Source organism: Alligator mississippiensis, chromosome 9 (genome assembly GCF_030867095.1).
Source record: "Alligator mississippiensis isolate rAllMis1 chromosome 9, rAllMis1, whole genome shotgun sequence".
NCBI lineage: Eukaryota > Metazoa > Chordata > Crocodylia > Alligatoridae > Alligator > Alligator mississippiensis.
Genome location: NC_081832.1, coordinates 48524953 through 48541337, shown reverse-complemented (window position 1 = coordinate 48541337; position 16385 = coordinate 48524953). Strand labels below are relative to the sequence as shown.

Sequence of the window (16385 nt, the reverse complement as noted above, 5' to 3'; positions counted from 1 at the left end):
TGTCTATAAATAACTATAAATTTAGTGGGTGATTGCTCTTATTTTAGGCTAAACCATCCATTGCTTAGAAACCAGATCTGCTAATTTGCTTGAATCATGGATTTTGGGGGTGGTGGGTTGTTTTTTTGGGGGGTTTTTTGGGGGGGGGGGTTCAATTTCAGATTTGCAGCAGTCAGCAGCTATCAATCAATAGCTTTCTATCCACAGAGTTTGCAGATAATATAAAATTATTTGGGATAGCTGAGGATAAGAGAGGACTGCGAAAACCCAAAGGGACCTAACTGACCTTGATGAATGGGCAGAAAGAAGGCAAATAGAATACATTCTTGGCAAATGGAAGATGATACATATTAAAGGAAAAATTTAAACTATTAATATACAGCTTTTAGATTAGCCAAATCACTCATGAAAAAGGCTTGGATATCATTTTGGCCAGCTTAGTGAAAACCTCTGCTTCGGGCACAGCAAAAATAGAAAATGAAAAATTAAGATGGATAAAAATGCATGGAAGATAATATTTTTATATTTTTAGTGTTAAATAAACTGATGTTTTATGCTTACTAGCTATTTTGTGAATAATCTCATTACCTCCTCTCAAAAAAATACAGCCGGAACAGGGAGGTTTCAGCACTGGCTAATGAAAATGATTAGTGTGCTAACAAAATTTCCATATGAAGAGACTGAAATGATTTGAACTTTCAGTTTGGAACAGACAGCAGTAAAGGGAACTTATTTTATATTCTGATCTCTGCTCTGCCTTTATGTGAGATAATGAATTTTACACAAAACATGAATCAGATGCCCCTATTTATCTTGTGTAATAATTCAAGAATTAAGGAACACTCAATCAAGCTGATAACAGAAATACTTTTTTTCCACAGCTAATGATTACCCTGAGAAACGCATTGTCCAAAGATATAAAAAAAAACATAAGCACCATTCTTTAGATTGTAAATCAATTGATAGTTCTGATAGGTAAGGATTTTTGTGGGTCTACCCTATATTGGAGCAACTGCCTCATTACTAATGGTTAGACATAAGGTATGACTACACAATGCCCCCAGTGCATCCAGGGAGAAATAGTCTTAGCTCTGCCTTCCTACCCGCTCCCACTTGTATGCAGAAAACACAAAAAGGGAATTGTGAAGCTGTTCTGAGGATATCCCTCATTTTGCTCTCAAGTGCCAAACAGTCTTAAAAGCACAATGTGGTGGATACCCCAGAAAGGACAGTGTTGTATTTGGGATTTGGCATGGATGGGTAGAGCATACATGGTAACATCCCTTTTTGGACATGCTGGGGATAGGAATCAAACAGATCCAGGGTAACTTTCTCTCTGGGAATTAGTCTGCACTTTGCATTTGTCCATTGCAGGGGATTTTTGTATCCTCTATGATGCTTTGTGAATCAGCTGTTTTCAAGGAGAGGATACAGAACTAAGCAGACCATTCCCATGATCCCTGATAGCAGTTCCTTTGTTCCCACAAAGTCCTTTTTGTTATTCATCATTTTGATTGAGCTTTATATGTATATATTGAATGCTTCCAAAAGGTATACATGGCATGCACACAATGTAAACCTTTATTACAATTAATTGTAGCATTCTGAATGTTTGCTGCCTACAAGAAGCATTGTATAGAAGGCACCAGCATGCAAAAGTTTATCAAGAGACCTAGTATTTTGTGAGAAGGTTTCCTTTGCTTTGTCTTGTAGTTACAACTGTTAGCAAATGTACAGCTTTTTCTATTTGGTCATCAGGAAGTTTAAAACTCTTGTATATGATTAACAATAACTTTATATTTTTGAATGCCATTCTATAGGAAGAATTAGCTGGTGGTTTAAACACAAGACTGGAACTTATTTTATATTCTGATCTCTGCTCTGCCATCATACTTGTTTTCTTATTTAACTTATTTGGCTTTGGATAAATAGCTTACACATCCTTTTGCTTATGTTAATTATTCAAAAATAAGGAAGCCTGACTGGCATACTTATTGAAGATTGCGTAATATTGACATTTTCTGCAACTCAAAGTGCCTGTAACATTGCAAAAAAAGACAGCTTTTACATAATATGGCTGAGAGCCCTAAAAATTTGAAATCCAACTTTCTCAAAGTTTGGAGTTTTTATTTTTTCCCCCTGAGTAACAAATACAATCCATATTTGTAAGTGAGTTATACATTCCTGATCAATATTTTTGCAGCTTCTTGGAATTTTGGCTAATCTATTTCCAAGCAACATTTTTCTAGAGAACCTACCTGAGCATCACTTCATCTTGTTTAAATCCCAGAACAAATGTATCTCATGAGTTTTTGACATTACAGTAAGAACTGAAGCCAACTTCTTGATCAAGTATACTGGAGATGTGAATCTCACCTGGCAATCAGCCATGAATCCAATAAAAAGTTAACTCAACTTGAGATAACACCAAATTGTGCTGAATCCCTCAGCACTGTGAAACCTTACTTTGGGGGTTTCAGGGCAGTGATAAGCATGTGAATCTTAAGCAGAATGACAGTGTGGAGAAATATAATCAAGGATGGCAGGAGGAACATGGAGCTAATGCACTGAAACAGATAGGGGTCTCAAGTTCTAGATTGTCTGGAGGATGAGCTACCTCCAGATGGTGGATCCAAGTGGGGTACAATAGCAAGGATGCACTCTCTTTCAGTCAACCACACCAGGAACAGCAGCCAGGGACTATTTTTTAAAGTCCCCAAAGCATGTAATATTTCTCCCCTCTTTTCCCCTCCATGCTCAGCACATTTCCTCCCCTCTCATTCCCTAAACCCTTTCACCCACTCACTGCTGCTGCATCTTCAACTCCTATGGGAGGAGTTTCAGAGCCACTCATGTCTGTTCCAGCCAGGCTCTGCAAGGGACAGCAGCAGCACTGGAGGGCAATGTTTCCTCTAAGGAGCAGTGGTCCATGAGCACGCCACCACAGTCCGTGAGCGCACCGCCTTGGTCCAGTGTGGGACACTCACCGAAGGGGGCTGAAGGCTGGGGGCCAGAGGCCGGGGGCTGGGGCCAGGGGCTGGAGCTGGGGGCTGGGGCCAGATGCTGGGGGCCGGAGGCTGGGGCCAGGGGCCGGAGGCTGGAGCCAGAAGCCAGGAGCCACGGGCTGGGACCAGGGTCCGGGGGGTGGTGGCTGGAGGCTGGGGCCAGGGGCTGGAGCCTGGGGTCAGGGGCTGGAGCTGGGGGGGGAGGGGGTGGCTGGAGGCTGAGGCCGGGGGCCAGGGGCCAGGGGCCAGGGGCCAGGGCCTGGGGCCAGAGGCCGGGAGCCAGAGGCCAGGGGCTGGACCTGGGATCCAGGGGCCAGGGACTGAGGCCAGGGGCCAGGGGCTGGAGCCAGAGCCTGACATGGGCTCCCCAGCTCCAGGGAAGTGCTCCACTCCTCTGCATCAGGGCTGGGCAGTGGAGCATTTCCCCGGAGTCGGTGGAGCTCGTGCCAGCTGCCCACAGCAGCCTCCATCCTTGTGTTGCCTCACCTCGGGCAGGAGCTGCTGCCTGCCCCGAATGAGGCTTCGCCAGCTCCGGGACACTGCTCTGCTCCCCGGCCCCGGCCCCAGGTCCTCCCCAAGGTGAGGCAAGGCAGGGATGGAGGCTGGGGTGGGGTGCTGGCGCGGGCTCCAACGGCTCCAGGGAAGTGCTCCACTGCCTGGCCCTGATGCGGGGGAGCGGAGCACTTCCCTGGAGCCAGGGAGCCCACGCCAGCCCCCTGCCCCAGCCTCTCCTGGTGCACAGCCTTGAAAAGGCTGTGTATGGCCACACTTTTAGTTGTGAGCGGCCACACATGTGCACACCTTAGAGGGAACCTTGCTGGTGGGTCACTCCTCCCTGCCTAGTTCAATCAATGTTCCTGGACAGCTCGGGAGCAGACTCTGAGGAAAGGAACCTGAGACTGCCACTGCTACTGCCAAGGCAGTCACTAGCCAGGCCTGGCTTTATGTGCAGCCTGCTGTCACAGGACAGAAGCAGCTCTGGAGCCCCCCCACACTTGTCTACAGGTCATCTGTGGACAGCAGCAGCAGTAGCAGGCAGGTGAGGGACTGAATGGGAGAGGAGGGGAAGGAACATGCAATAGAGTGTGGAAGGGAAGGGATTAGGGAGGAAAGATTCTTATCTGCTTCAAGGACTTAATTCTTTGTTGCTGCTCCTATGGTACAATCTGCCTGCCCTCATATCTGGGGGGTGAGAAGGAGTGGGAGGGCAGGGGGAGCCAGTGCAGCTACCCCCACAGCACATGTTGCTGATCCGGCACCTCCAGTTCCAAAATTATGGATCCACCCATGACTCCAGATGATCCAGACCTCTGGGGTTATGGGAAAAGTGGGGAAAATTATGTTCCTTCCGCCCCCCCCCCACCTCCCCCAAGCAGTGTTACCTGGAGAAAACTTTCTGAGGGAATCTAAGATTGGCAAACCCCAAAAATGCATAAACTGTGAATCAAGGCCCTAAAACCCATAAAATAGATTTAGAAATCATGAGAAACAATATATTTTGAATAATTTTTATTGAAGTGTATTATATTTTGAGTTCTTACATTATACTAGGATCACAATTTCAAACTTTTCTCTGTAATCATGGGTGTGATTTTTTGGGTTAGGTGGGAGGGTTAATTAGAATGTGAATTGCAGTCACAAATCTTTAGGAACTGGGACTTTAAGTCATCCATTACGTAGTGTGAGATTCATAACACAATTATAATAGGTGGTACCATCAGGAGAACCTACATTTTCCTGTTTTTCCCGGGTAAAATGTCTAATAATCCCAATTATCCATATTCTTAATCCAGATGTAAATTAGGCCAATTTTAATTGGGTTCACATGCCACAGGGTTACTAACTAAGGAAGAGATGGAGAATAAACTATTCCAAAGAACTGTATGCTGACTATGCATACCATATAAGCAGGGTGAATAAATCGTAAGGAATAATGTAAACAAAAATGTTTACCTTTTTTGGTCCTTTGTCCATGAAGAGACTAGAATTTTCATGTATTTATTAATGGACAGGAATAGTTATCTTTTCTGTGGAAAAAGTCTTGGTCAGTTTTGTTCAATACCTTTTTACTATAAATGTACCATATTAAAATGATTATTTTTTTAAATTGGTTTTATAGATCATGTATGTTTCAGTTCCACCAATGCATATGAGCTCTCATGACCACGGCACAGGACATATTAATTCAAGATCATGTTAGCTAAACCTAGTACAGTTCAAACTAGCACTTCATAATCTTTTCTTCACTTTTCTGTTAAAGTTGGAAGATTAGTTCTGTGAATATGAGTGAGATGCATCTTTCCTTGTGCTAATGCAGGTCACTTATGTGAGTAAGTATAGTTGTGTGTAATCTAGTGTGTCTGTGAGCAAGTAAACACATTCACATTCTTGACTGTTGTACCCAAACAACACTCAATTACCTGGTGGGAAAGTGACAAGAGAAAAGGGAGTGCAAAGGCCACTAGACAGGTAATAAATCTACCCAACATCTTCCTCTCTTCCTCAAATAGAAAGTAACCTGCTATTTTAAAATGTGCTCCACAATCATAGCCAAATAAAATATTATTTTTGTACAAAACTGTACAGGACAAGATAAATGTTTTGATTCAGTAGAATCAGTAGAAAAAGCCAAGGTCATCTATTCAAGAAATAGCTTCATAACATGGGATATAATAACCAATAACACAAACCAGATATTGAACGCCTAATGGGACTGATGCTACCAATAGTGAATTAAACCCTTTAGTTTAAATATATTCTTAAATCAGATTGGGCCTCATTCTGTATTCACTGGAGAAAGACAAAGGGAGAGAGAGAGATTGAACAGTTATAGATCATTAATTTGCAGAAATCACAGTAGTTTCATGACCCATCTATATAGAGAAACAAGATCAAGTTCAGTCAATATTTTGTTCATAACTAATAGCTTGGGTAGCTTCAATTCTTAACAGTACTTCACATTTCCAATATGGCTTCTTTCTTAGAAACTTGAAGTGCTTTAAACATATTAACAGGGGTTTAGGTTGTAGCCGTGTTGGTCTAAGGACATAGGCAGACAAGGTTCCTTGGGTGAATTTGATATCTTTTATTAGACCAACAGGCTCCCAACTCAGTAAGGTGCTAGTAGTGACTATTTTTATCCCCTTGATACTAATGGAAAACTAATGCAGATAGTTACATGATCAAGAATAAAGTCATTATCAGAGCTGAAAGTAGGACCTAGATCTCCCAATACACACTAATTCTTGAACTGCCTGCCTGTGTTTCCAGTAGAGAAAAAGAAAAAAAGCCACCTCTTTTTCTTCTTCTTTGCAATTTAAGAAGGTGGGGGGAGAAAGTTAAAAGTTTTCTTTGCGTCAATACGTATAGTGATTAAAGATAAACCAGTTTTTGTTCTGTTTCCACTTGGATGTTTAATTGAAATACCGTTTTTACTCAAATCCAAGGTGAGATTTTTTTCCCCCTTTAACATGGGGTGACGAGTCCCTCATCTTGGAATTGGGCATGAGGAAGTAGGGTGGTAGATGGCTGCTACAGCTCCGGCACCAGCCCCAACCCAGGGTCAAGGTCAGAGCCACAGCTACTAGCTGCCCTCCCACTATCTTTGCTACCCCCCTCCCTGACTCCCCTACAGCCTTGGACCCACTAGTCCCACACAGACTCGGGCCCCAACCCCTTCTGCTTACCCTTGCTCTGGGTCTGGCGGGCTCCATTCACATTCCAGCCTGGGGAATGGAGCACACATTTGTTTTGGCCCCAGCACCACCCCATAGCGGTGGTGGTAGCAGTTTTGACCAGGCCCCAGAGCTGTCACTGCTCCTGTTGTTATGGGGCTGGGATGGGACAGGAGTAAACACATGCTTAGGGGTGGAGCCTGCCAGAGCTGGAGCAAGTGTAAGTGAAGAGGAGGGGCGGGGGCCAGAGGCTGCAGGGGGGCGGGGAGAGAGAGAGAAGGGAGACTAGAGGTTGTTCATGGGGCAGAAGTGGTGGGGAGGAACAGCCATGGGGCAAGAGGTTTGTGGCGGGGGTTGACAGATGGCAAGGGGCAGGGGTCAAGCCCCCCTGTATATCCAGGGCCAGGTCCAAGTGGGGCACAGTGACACAAATACGTACCCCTCCCAGTTGACCATGCTGCAGAAACAGCAGATGTAGACTCTTTTTAACCCTCCACAGCAAGCAAGAATCCTCCCTTCCCCTCCATGTTCAGCTGCACATTCTCTCCTCTCCCTCCCACCCCTCCCCCTACCTGCTGCTGCTGTCTCTGGCTGTCCCAGAGGCAGGAGGGGAGCTCCAGACCTGCCCCTGCCCAGTCTCTTGGTGTTCCCTGCTGGCCTGGGATCTGGTGCAAGGGAAGGGAACCCAACTGCTGCCACTGGTGTTAATAGGTGACCCTGGCTCCACAGCCAGTCTAGCTGGAGCAGGGCAGGGGTGGCTCTGGAGCCCCCAGTCCCTGGTTCAACCAGGGACAGTGGCAATGCCCCAGGCACAATTTACTCATCTACTCTCCCACTGAATAAAAGGGGAGTGATACTAGCTTTTGGGGGAAAAAAATACTCAGAGAAACATTGCAATAATGAGTTGTTATCCTGTGATATTAGGCCTGTAAACAAGATAAAGACAATTGCCCTCTTGAAGCCAGAGGTTGGGTCCCTGATATCTTGTTGTATTTTGCACATAGGGTAAGTACATTGTGTACCCATCTGGTACTTTGGTCCATATACACATGGATGGATCTAGGATTTTTATAAGTGGGGTCCAGATGGTGTGCTGTGCCATCACATTTAACACAGCACATTTTTGTCATGTTAAAAAGAAACAAAAATCTTTACTAATATTGCAGGGCCTAGGCTATATTATTCAGTTTAAGATCAAAGCAAAAACAAATATAACTTTATTAGAACATGTATTAATTACATATTTTAAAAAAACACACTAGGCAAGATGTTGTTTTATTAGTCCTGCAGTCAATAGAATGAAATGTATATGTCTTCTCATATTCGTGAAATAAAATCTTCTTGAGCATCTCGGCAGTGTATCCAATGCTTCACTGGAAGTAAGTTGCACACTTGAGCTAATGGTTTTAGCTAGAGGTAAAAGGGGTCTGCAAGGCTGTGAAATATGAGCTTTGTGCCTAAGTGCAGCTAACAGACAGCAGAACTACAAAAGAACGCGTAGCTAAATTAGTGGAATATAACACCTTTAAAAAGTGGAGAGGGTTGTTAACTGAGGAATGAAGAGTTAACAAGGAATCAGGTAGATTATAATAAACCATAAATTCAATTGATTCCCTCCCTCACTGCTGCCTAAATAGAAATGCTGCTGCCACTGCCAGACAGTTGGTTTTAAAGTTTGGCTAGACCAGGAATCAAAGGGGTGTTCACTGGTACCACCATAACACCTTGCCTTCACCTCTCCCCCACTCCCAGATCCACCCCAGCATATATTGATTCTAGCAACACATTGACATGTTATTTTGGTTTAATTGGTAGTTATTCTGAAGGGGCATATTTCTATGGTAATTTATGATGAGACCGGTATTAAACAAGCATTAAATATATTTAAAATTATTAAATATAACCCAAACTGTCCGTGTGATACTTACAATGCCTTAAGGCAACATTAAGAATGAGGGGAAGTGGGAGAGACAGATAAGTTTTCTTTACATGTCCTCCCCATGAAACTTTCTTTTTACTTTGTGTGTGGTGCAGAGAAAGCATTTGCAAAACGCATCTGTGTTGACAGTGATGCAAGGCAGACAGACAGACACAAATGGAGAAATTCACTGTTGGTTACACAGAAAAAATAATTACATGAGATATCACTGAGGTTACCTCCGCAGTGTTAAATTGTTCAGGTTCAGAGTAAACTCTTGGGAGAACTGCCCTGGAGAGGCAGAAACTAAAACCATAGATTACTGTTAAATGCAGAAATTGTTTGCATGAAGGAACAGAGAGAGGGAGGGAGAAAGGAGAAATAGAAATAGGGGGAGAGGGTGAGAAATGCACACATTCACAGGGAAAGGGAGGGAGGGAGAGAGAGAGAAAGAGAAAATGAGCAATACTTAGCTGAGCAGCAGGAAGGAAAGCTTGAAACAGATGAATTCCCAGCTTTAGATGTCTGCCAGTTGTTTTCCTAGCACGCCAGTGGTATCTGTGTGGTGCCTTAAAGGATGTGGAATGAAGGAGAGTCGGAGGGGCTTCAGACTTTGGGGATTGTGGTGGTGGTGTGCTCCTCTCTGAAACTTTTGCACTACCTTGGGCTAATTGATTTGTCAGATGGTAAGAGAACCTCCAAGCTTTCTATCTTCTATTTACCTTTATTTAAGTCAATATAGTAGCAGATAGGCTGAAGGAAGTAAAGCGTCATCTTTTCCATACTCTGATTTCTCATCATCATCTTCATATTTTAAGTGATATAGTGAGCGGTGCTAGAGTTATGCTCTGTGGTTTGTTTTAAAGGCTTTTGTTAGCTTTTGGACTTATCACAGCTGAGGGGAATTGTAAGTTAGGATTTTTGCCATAAGTGCTATTTTTCTTTTAGCTAATTATTAATTTTGTTTCACAGCATGAAATAAATCGGTCCCTACCTGGGAACAAAAAGTCTGTCTTGGGATAATAGAAGCACTGCTAATAATTAGATCAGTGGTTCCATATGATTCCCTAAAAACAATACTATTGTGACACTTGCAGTTTAAAGACCTGAAGAAAATAAATCTTTTGACTGTGTCTAACACAAAGGAAACTTTTCTGTAAGTATTTTTATTCTACATACTTCAGAGAAACCAAAGTAAACATAACAAATGAACACATATTTCTGATTTGAAGAATTATTCTGGGGCATTTGATCTCTCATCATCTTTTAAATTCAATAAAGATCTCTGTTTCCTTAGTTTTTTTTTTCATTTCTTTTCTTGTATGTAATGGGAGTGAACACATTTTAATTAAGTTAACTTAGGTTATCAGTATTTTCTGCCCAAACAGTGACACTTGTCCACATGTGAAGCTCACTAAGAAAATCAACTTCTATATCAAGCACATCATTTTTTTTAAAGAAAAAACTAAGAAACAAGTAGTCATTTTAAGATGCCTAGAAGTTCATTCCTGTGTAGATCATAAAGGTACCAAGTTTTGGTAACATAGGAGCAGTATAAAATAAAATCAGTTTAAAGACAGCAGTTTCTTGACACAGAGGTTACCTTTGAAATATGTTACATAAAACTGGCAGAAAGAATACTTAATGAAAATGAAGGTAATACATTCATTAGTATTTTACTTAACTCCAAGTTTCATCTTTTATTGAATTGTGTTGGGAACAAGGAAAAACAGTTTTAACCTCATATGTGCAAACCTACAGCCCTATAATGCAACCATGTAAGTAGATAATGTTCATTAACAGTACAATATAAAAATGTGGCTTATAGAAACAAATAATATTAGGGTCAAATATTTAATCTTTTATATGGAGTAACTTACATTAATGTTCATTTTTCCTATTAGAATGGATACATTTAGTTTATCATTATATAACCAAATTCTAATGACAGCTATATTGAATAAACTTACCAACCAATAATTGTTCATTTAAAATTATATCAGCATGGATAAACTTACCTAATAAAACACAATGCAAAAAAATGTACAATCAAATGCTGAGGCAGCTGCAACACTACTTCTTTAACTTTAAAGACATTTTTACCCATGCTCTACAGAGCTACTTAATGTTATTCCAACTTCCTTACAGATTACCCAGAACAGCTTGCACAATGTTTCTCCAGCCAAGGCAAATGATGGAGAGATGCAAAAGTTATTTATTCAAAAGTAAAGTGATTTTTAAATAAGTACCAATGTTTTTTCCTACTGAATATTGATACTTTAATGATCAAACAGTTGTTGGTAAATTGCTCTCACTAAACAAAACCTAGATTCAGATTTTTAACCAACATGCAACAAGGGTCATTCAACTCATTTGGGTGCTGAATATAGCAGTGTAGTCTCACTTTGCAGTGATCATTTTAATGTTATAACACCTTGACAGTCTAATAGGCCACCTCACAGTATATAAGGGCATTATGAACTAAACTAAACTCTTTGCAACTTTGATCAATTGCAACTGTTTTTTTTTTTCCTACAAAAAACATCCAGGCCAAAAAATGCATTAGACCATTATGGAATTGCATGACTCTTGGCTCCTTATTCCTGCTATAATGTATGTGTAGGGTGACTAAAGTTGCAGACTTCTAGCTCATAGAGATCTTTAAGGGTAGGGTTACACCTGTTCTTTGACCTGCTGGTGGCAACAATGGCAGAGGCGTATGAATGTACATTGCAGCAAAAATATTTCTAACTTGTCTTTATGTTCACTGTTCTTGTTTTACAGGATGTAAGCACTTCCATGTGCTGCTTGCTTGTGTATAATGCTACAATCAGAAACTGCACTGTTTAAGCAAATTAGGGTAGTTCCCTATTATCTGAAATTGGTTGTGCTCTTAGTTACTTTTAGAATTAGCATTATACTATCTCCTGCAGGTAAAACATGCTTATTTACAACCTGCTTATTTGTGCTGCTTTGGACCATGTAATGATCTCATGCAGATGCATCCATGCTAGGATTGACTGAAGTGAATGTAATTTTGGTGCAGATGCAGGGAGCTAAAAAGGCTTAGCTCATTATATGCTTTTAGTGTAAAGTCTGAGCAATTCCTACACTTGTATGAAACTTCATTAATGAAACCTTAAACAAAGGGAATACAGAGGTTGGCTTTGGAGTTCTTGTGTTCCAACCTGAATAGGAAGGATGGGAGATCTACAGGTCCTGATCTCCCTAAATTCTCCTACAGTGAGTAGTCCCTAAAAAATCACACTTCCTTGAAAAAGGTATTCATTTTGTTTTAATTATAAACAGATCCATTTTGCTTAGTGAAAAGGCAATGAAATTATTTGCTATAGCAACTTTTTCTGCAAAAGTAAAGCAGTTTGTGGGATAATAGTGAGATGAATTGCAATTTGTTTTGTGTTATCCCTGAACTCTTTGGTTACTATGCCCCTTGTGCACTTTGACAGCCCAGTGTTGCTCCATTGGTTCCCTACCTTCTTACGTTGCTGCTCATCAAGGGCTGCCCACAATCAAATCCAGAAAGAATGAATAAAAGTCAATGATTTGCTTCTAAGTGAGGTATAGGGATACAGTCATAATTAATGATTCACATTAAAAGGCGTTCAAGAAAACATTTTGTGAAATTTTATGGGAATCTATGCCTGTAGAAGGAAGGATCAAGGACCTTCCCCATAAATCAAGGGCTGTGATGGGTCTGTTTATGAGATTGGCTCTAGCTCTGCTTCTTTTGCTGAAGCATGCATCAATCATTTGGCTATCCTTGAAGTGCTGATAAATTTTATTTTTTCTAAATTAAAGGGATCCAAATCAAATATGATATGTGCTTTTGGGGAGCTATCAGCATAATCTCACTGCCAGGATGTCAAATACTGAAAAGTCGGTACTTTTTAAATGTACTATCTGAATATGGTGAGTCAGAGATTTAATTTTTTAGCATCGTGGTTGGCTGTCTTTGGTAGCTGTGATCAATTTTTTCACAAGACAAAATTGTAGATTATGAACAGAGATTTCTTGTTAGGTGAATAGGTTTCCCCTTTCAAGCCCTCATTATTAAAAGTAGCAGCTGTCACTTTTCTGTATATTACAGTAAGCTGTAAATACTGGGTGCCTATAGATGTGCTCATTTACATTTTAATTAGAATACTCCATTGTCACCTTACCATCACCTGTATTAAGCCCCTGCGCATTTTAAAATGGCTGCAGGGGCACTTATTCTATGAGCTCTAGATAGACCTTTAGATAAAGTGCCCCGCAGCCATTTTAAAATGAGCAGGGGCTTCATTTACATGATGGTGGGCCATTTTAATTGGAGCTGCTGTCTGGGAACCGCTCTAATTAAAACACTCCACCCCTATCCTCAAGCACATGTATAGGCAGCCAATGTGGAATGTATTATTGTATGACATCGTGGCAAGTATTTTAGTAGTCTTCCAAAATAATTAGATCCTAGATATGTTTTCCTGACATACTCAACAGGGGAACCAGTCTGGCCCAAAGCTATTCAAATTGTTGTTACCCTAATCCAGAGATGTTCAGGTCAGCACTCAGGTCCATCTGCAGGCCACAACTTGTGGTTTATATGGCATGTAGCCCTGGGCTGCTTAGAAGTTGGACAACCCTAGATTAGATAATCAACCTCACCCCACCCTGGTTTTAGCTGCTATTATCTCTGCTGTCTTTGGAATCAAGAAATAGATGATGATAGCCTCTGTTACTACTCCTACTTTAACTTATGTATTGGATCTTCAAAAAGTACTAGAAAATGGTAGCCTATGCCCTATCAGGGGCTATATGTCAAGCCACTTCCTGTGTCCCACAGGCAGCAGTGGCAAGGCATGGCAGGATCCTAGCACCTGGATGTAAAAGGGAGTAACAGAAGGTAGGACAGGGGACCTGAGAAGGTGTGATCAGAGGATGTGTCAGGTCTGTAGAATCTGAATCTTCAAGTGAATATGCAGGGTTTAACTCGCCGACCCACAGTCAGTGACCCAGGAGGGAGTCACTGAGCTCTGTTATCAACCTTTCAACTTTATGTTTCACGCCTTACGCTGCATTATGAAATGCTGTGAATTAAGAAATGCTTAAAGCATTCTGTGTGAGCCATGGCTGAAGACAGGCTAGTAATTTAAATGACCTGGTTAACAAATTCCTTATTGTAGCAGCTTTAAAGTCAATTCTAAAATGTGATTTGAAATTGGAGGTGCCCAGATTTCTTTCTCTGTGATGACATGTGCTTCCCTTCCTCCCACACAGTGCTTCCGTATGGTTTGCCCCCTCATATTTCATAATGTCCAAAGATGCAAAAGATCTCTTCACATATGTTGCAAAACAGAAAATAATTCTTCAGACTTTACAGATCTGGGACCCAGAAATTTAATTCACACAAAAGATATGAATCTCTCTTAATTATTTGTAAAGGCAAGAATCAATCCAGAACTGATCACCAGGACTGATACTCAAAGTTTAAAAGTGCTTAACTCCTGTAGCAATTTGTTGTTTTGAGTTGGAGCATGCTTTCCCTCTCTTCACTACAAAAAGATCAGGTTCAAGGCTAGTGTGGAACAGAATCAATTTTGGAAAGTTGTCACAATGGAAACAAAATTCCCTCTCAGCTGCAGCTGGAAGTCTGAACTCAACTTCAGCTTCTGCATGCACTGATTGAAAAAGTTACAGAAGCCAAAAGGGAAAGAGGAGAGGTTTGACTCAATAAATAGTATATTGAAGTATCTCTTTCTATCTACTATTTCACCTTCCCAGTAAGAGCCTGCAACATGTGGGTGGAAACAATTGTAATAGACCCCTAAAAATCCTATATTAACACACTCTGACACTCTGCTAATGCTGGACTCTGAGTTGCTCTGTAGGATCACTTCCCCAGTTGTTGGTGGGTTGTTGGTTTTTTGGGGGATGAGGTGGGGAGGGTTCTGCTTGGACAGTGCAAGTGAAGTTCTTACTACTGCCTCCTTGGGATGATGCTTGAGAGGAACCACATTTTTAGACTGCATACGGACCCACTGAAAACAGCTGTCTGATGCAAAATCAGCACATTCCCTGAATGTCCTAAAACTTTTGAACTGTCCACTTTTTGAGTTTTGGGTCACTGTAATCAGCCTGGTTTCAGATACTGTGATGTTAACCTTGGAAATACTGTCTCTACAATCTAGTGTTGGCAGCTGGACTCTGGTTCTGTTCCCATTGAATCAGTTTCCCCATGTGTTAAGTAGGCTCAATAATACTTTGGCTAGTGGTTGATAAGCATGCATAATGCTTGTAAAAAAAGAGAATTATGTTTATGTGGGGTGCCTTCATACAGGTTCTCCTTCTCTCCACTGCTTGCTGAAGTTTATTCTCACTTTATACTACATAAACAATGCATCTCATTACATTATCTTGCTGCTTTGAATTTTCTTAGGGGGGGTTTATTATTATTTTGTTCAACTGCTGTGTTTTCCTACATTCACCTTCACTTTTCTCAACTTTTCTTAATCACATGAAGGAACATTATGCTTGAAAGTGAAAACTTGTGTCTGATTTCTACAATGGAAAACAAAGGAGCACAAATAAATAGAAATGTTTTTTTTTTTAATGTTTAATACATTTGTTTAAGAAATGTCTCTCATAATGGCTTAATGGTCTGCAGTCTTTGGCACACAGAAAGCAGCTCAGCATTTTTCTGTACAAGAAAGAGAGGGCTTAAAATATTAAGGAAAGTCATTTGGAAAAAAAAAAAAATCTGGTGTTGAGATTGAGAGCTCTCCCCCACCCTGCATAGGAAAAAAGTAATGATTTATTGTAAAATTATTTTGAAAGGGAAATATTTTTTTTAAAGAATTAAAGACATTTCCATTTCAAAAGGAATCAGAACTCATGGTAGAGGTGATATCTTTTATTAGACCAGCTAGATTTTTACCAAAAAAATCTTTAATTGCAAGCTTTTGGACACAAGTACCCTGCTTCAGACACAGGAGAAAGTTATTCTGGGTAGAAATGAAAGTTCGTATTTCATAGGAGAGCTGAAAGTGTGGCTCCAATTTGGAACAGTTCATTTTATGCAGATTAGGCTCAGAGAAAAGTTGGAATAGTCTGTTTACCTCAAAGTTATTTGGTGGTAAGCAGGATGTAATCATATTTCCTTGTGGTTATGATGTTTCATATTTCACAGAGGAGTAAAAGGGTGGAATGCTCTTCTGGGCAGACACTTCTTATGTGATGAGGTGTCTCTGATCTCTGTGATGATACAAATTACCTCGAACAAAGGCAGGAGCAGGGGCTCAGTTTTCAGGTGGTCAAACTTGCTTCCTCCTTGTAAAATTATGAAGATTTCATTGAAAAATAATTTTACAATAGCTCATTACTTTAGAGTAATTACTTGAGAGTAGAATCATCGAGAGTATATAGGTATGTAAATATCCTTGCTTAGGAGCCTCCATACTTTTAAAGATTTTGCTGTCTGCCGTGGTAGATGGTCATTTTCTGTTCTGTTCATTACAAACTGCTGCAGGAAAGCAGCTTGCTGAGATCCTTGATGGAGATGTTAGTTTGTTCTTTCTTGAAAAGTTTGTTCTGTTGATAGTAACATTTATTGGAGTATAATATGTTCCCTGTTTGGGAGGCGAGGGTATCAATTCAGCTCAAATAGACTATAGTCCAAAGGTCTTCTTGTAAATATTATATTTCCATTGGAACTTAGTGTTTCTATGAAATGCTAGAGTGGGTGAGGAATTTAAATATTTAATGTTAAATTACCCAGCAGGTTTTTCTCCATTT

General features: G+C 40.8%; 1 protein-coding gene across 2 annotated transcripts in view; it reads left to right on the top strand.

Moving 5' to 3' along the window:
- Window positions 1-8840: 8840 nt before the first annotated feature.
- KCNIP1 (potassium voltage-gated channel interacting protein 1) overlaps window positions 8841-16385 on the top strand; it is a 135319-nt gene continuing 127774 nt past the window's right edge. The window contains exons 1-2 of one of the 2 annotated variants that reach the window (XM_019487132.2): window positions 9194-9283; window positions 9570-9753. Coding sequence is in view for 1 of the 2 variants with exons in the window: in XM_019487130.2 (XP_019342675.1) it covers window positions 9175-9283 (109 nt within the window). In the remaining variant the exon portion in view is untranslated. Of the gene's footprint in view, window positions 9284-9569; window positions 9754-16385 lie in introns of both variants that reach the window. The other variant, XM_019487130.2, reaches the window with a different exon arrangement.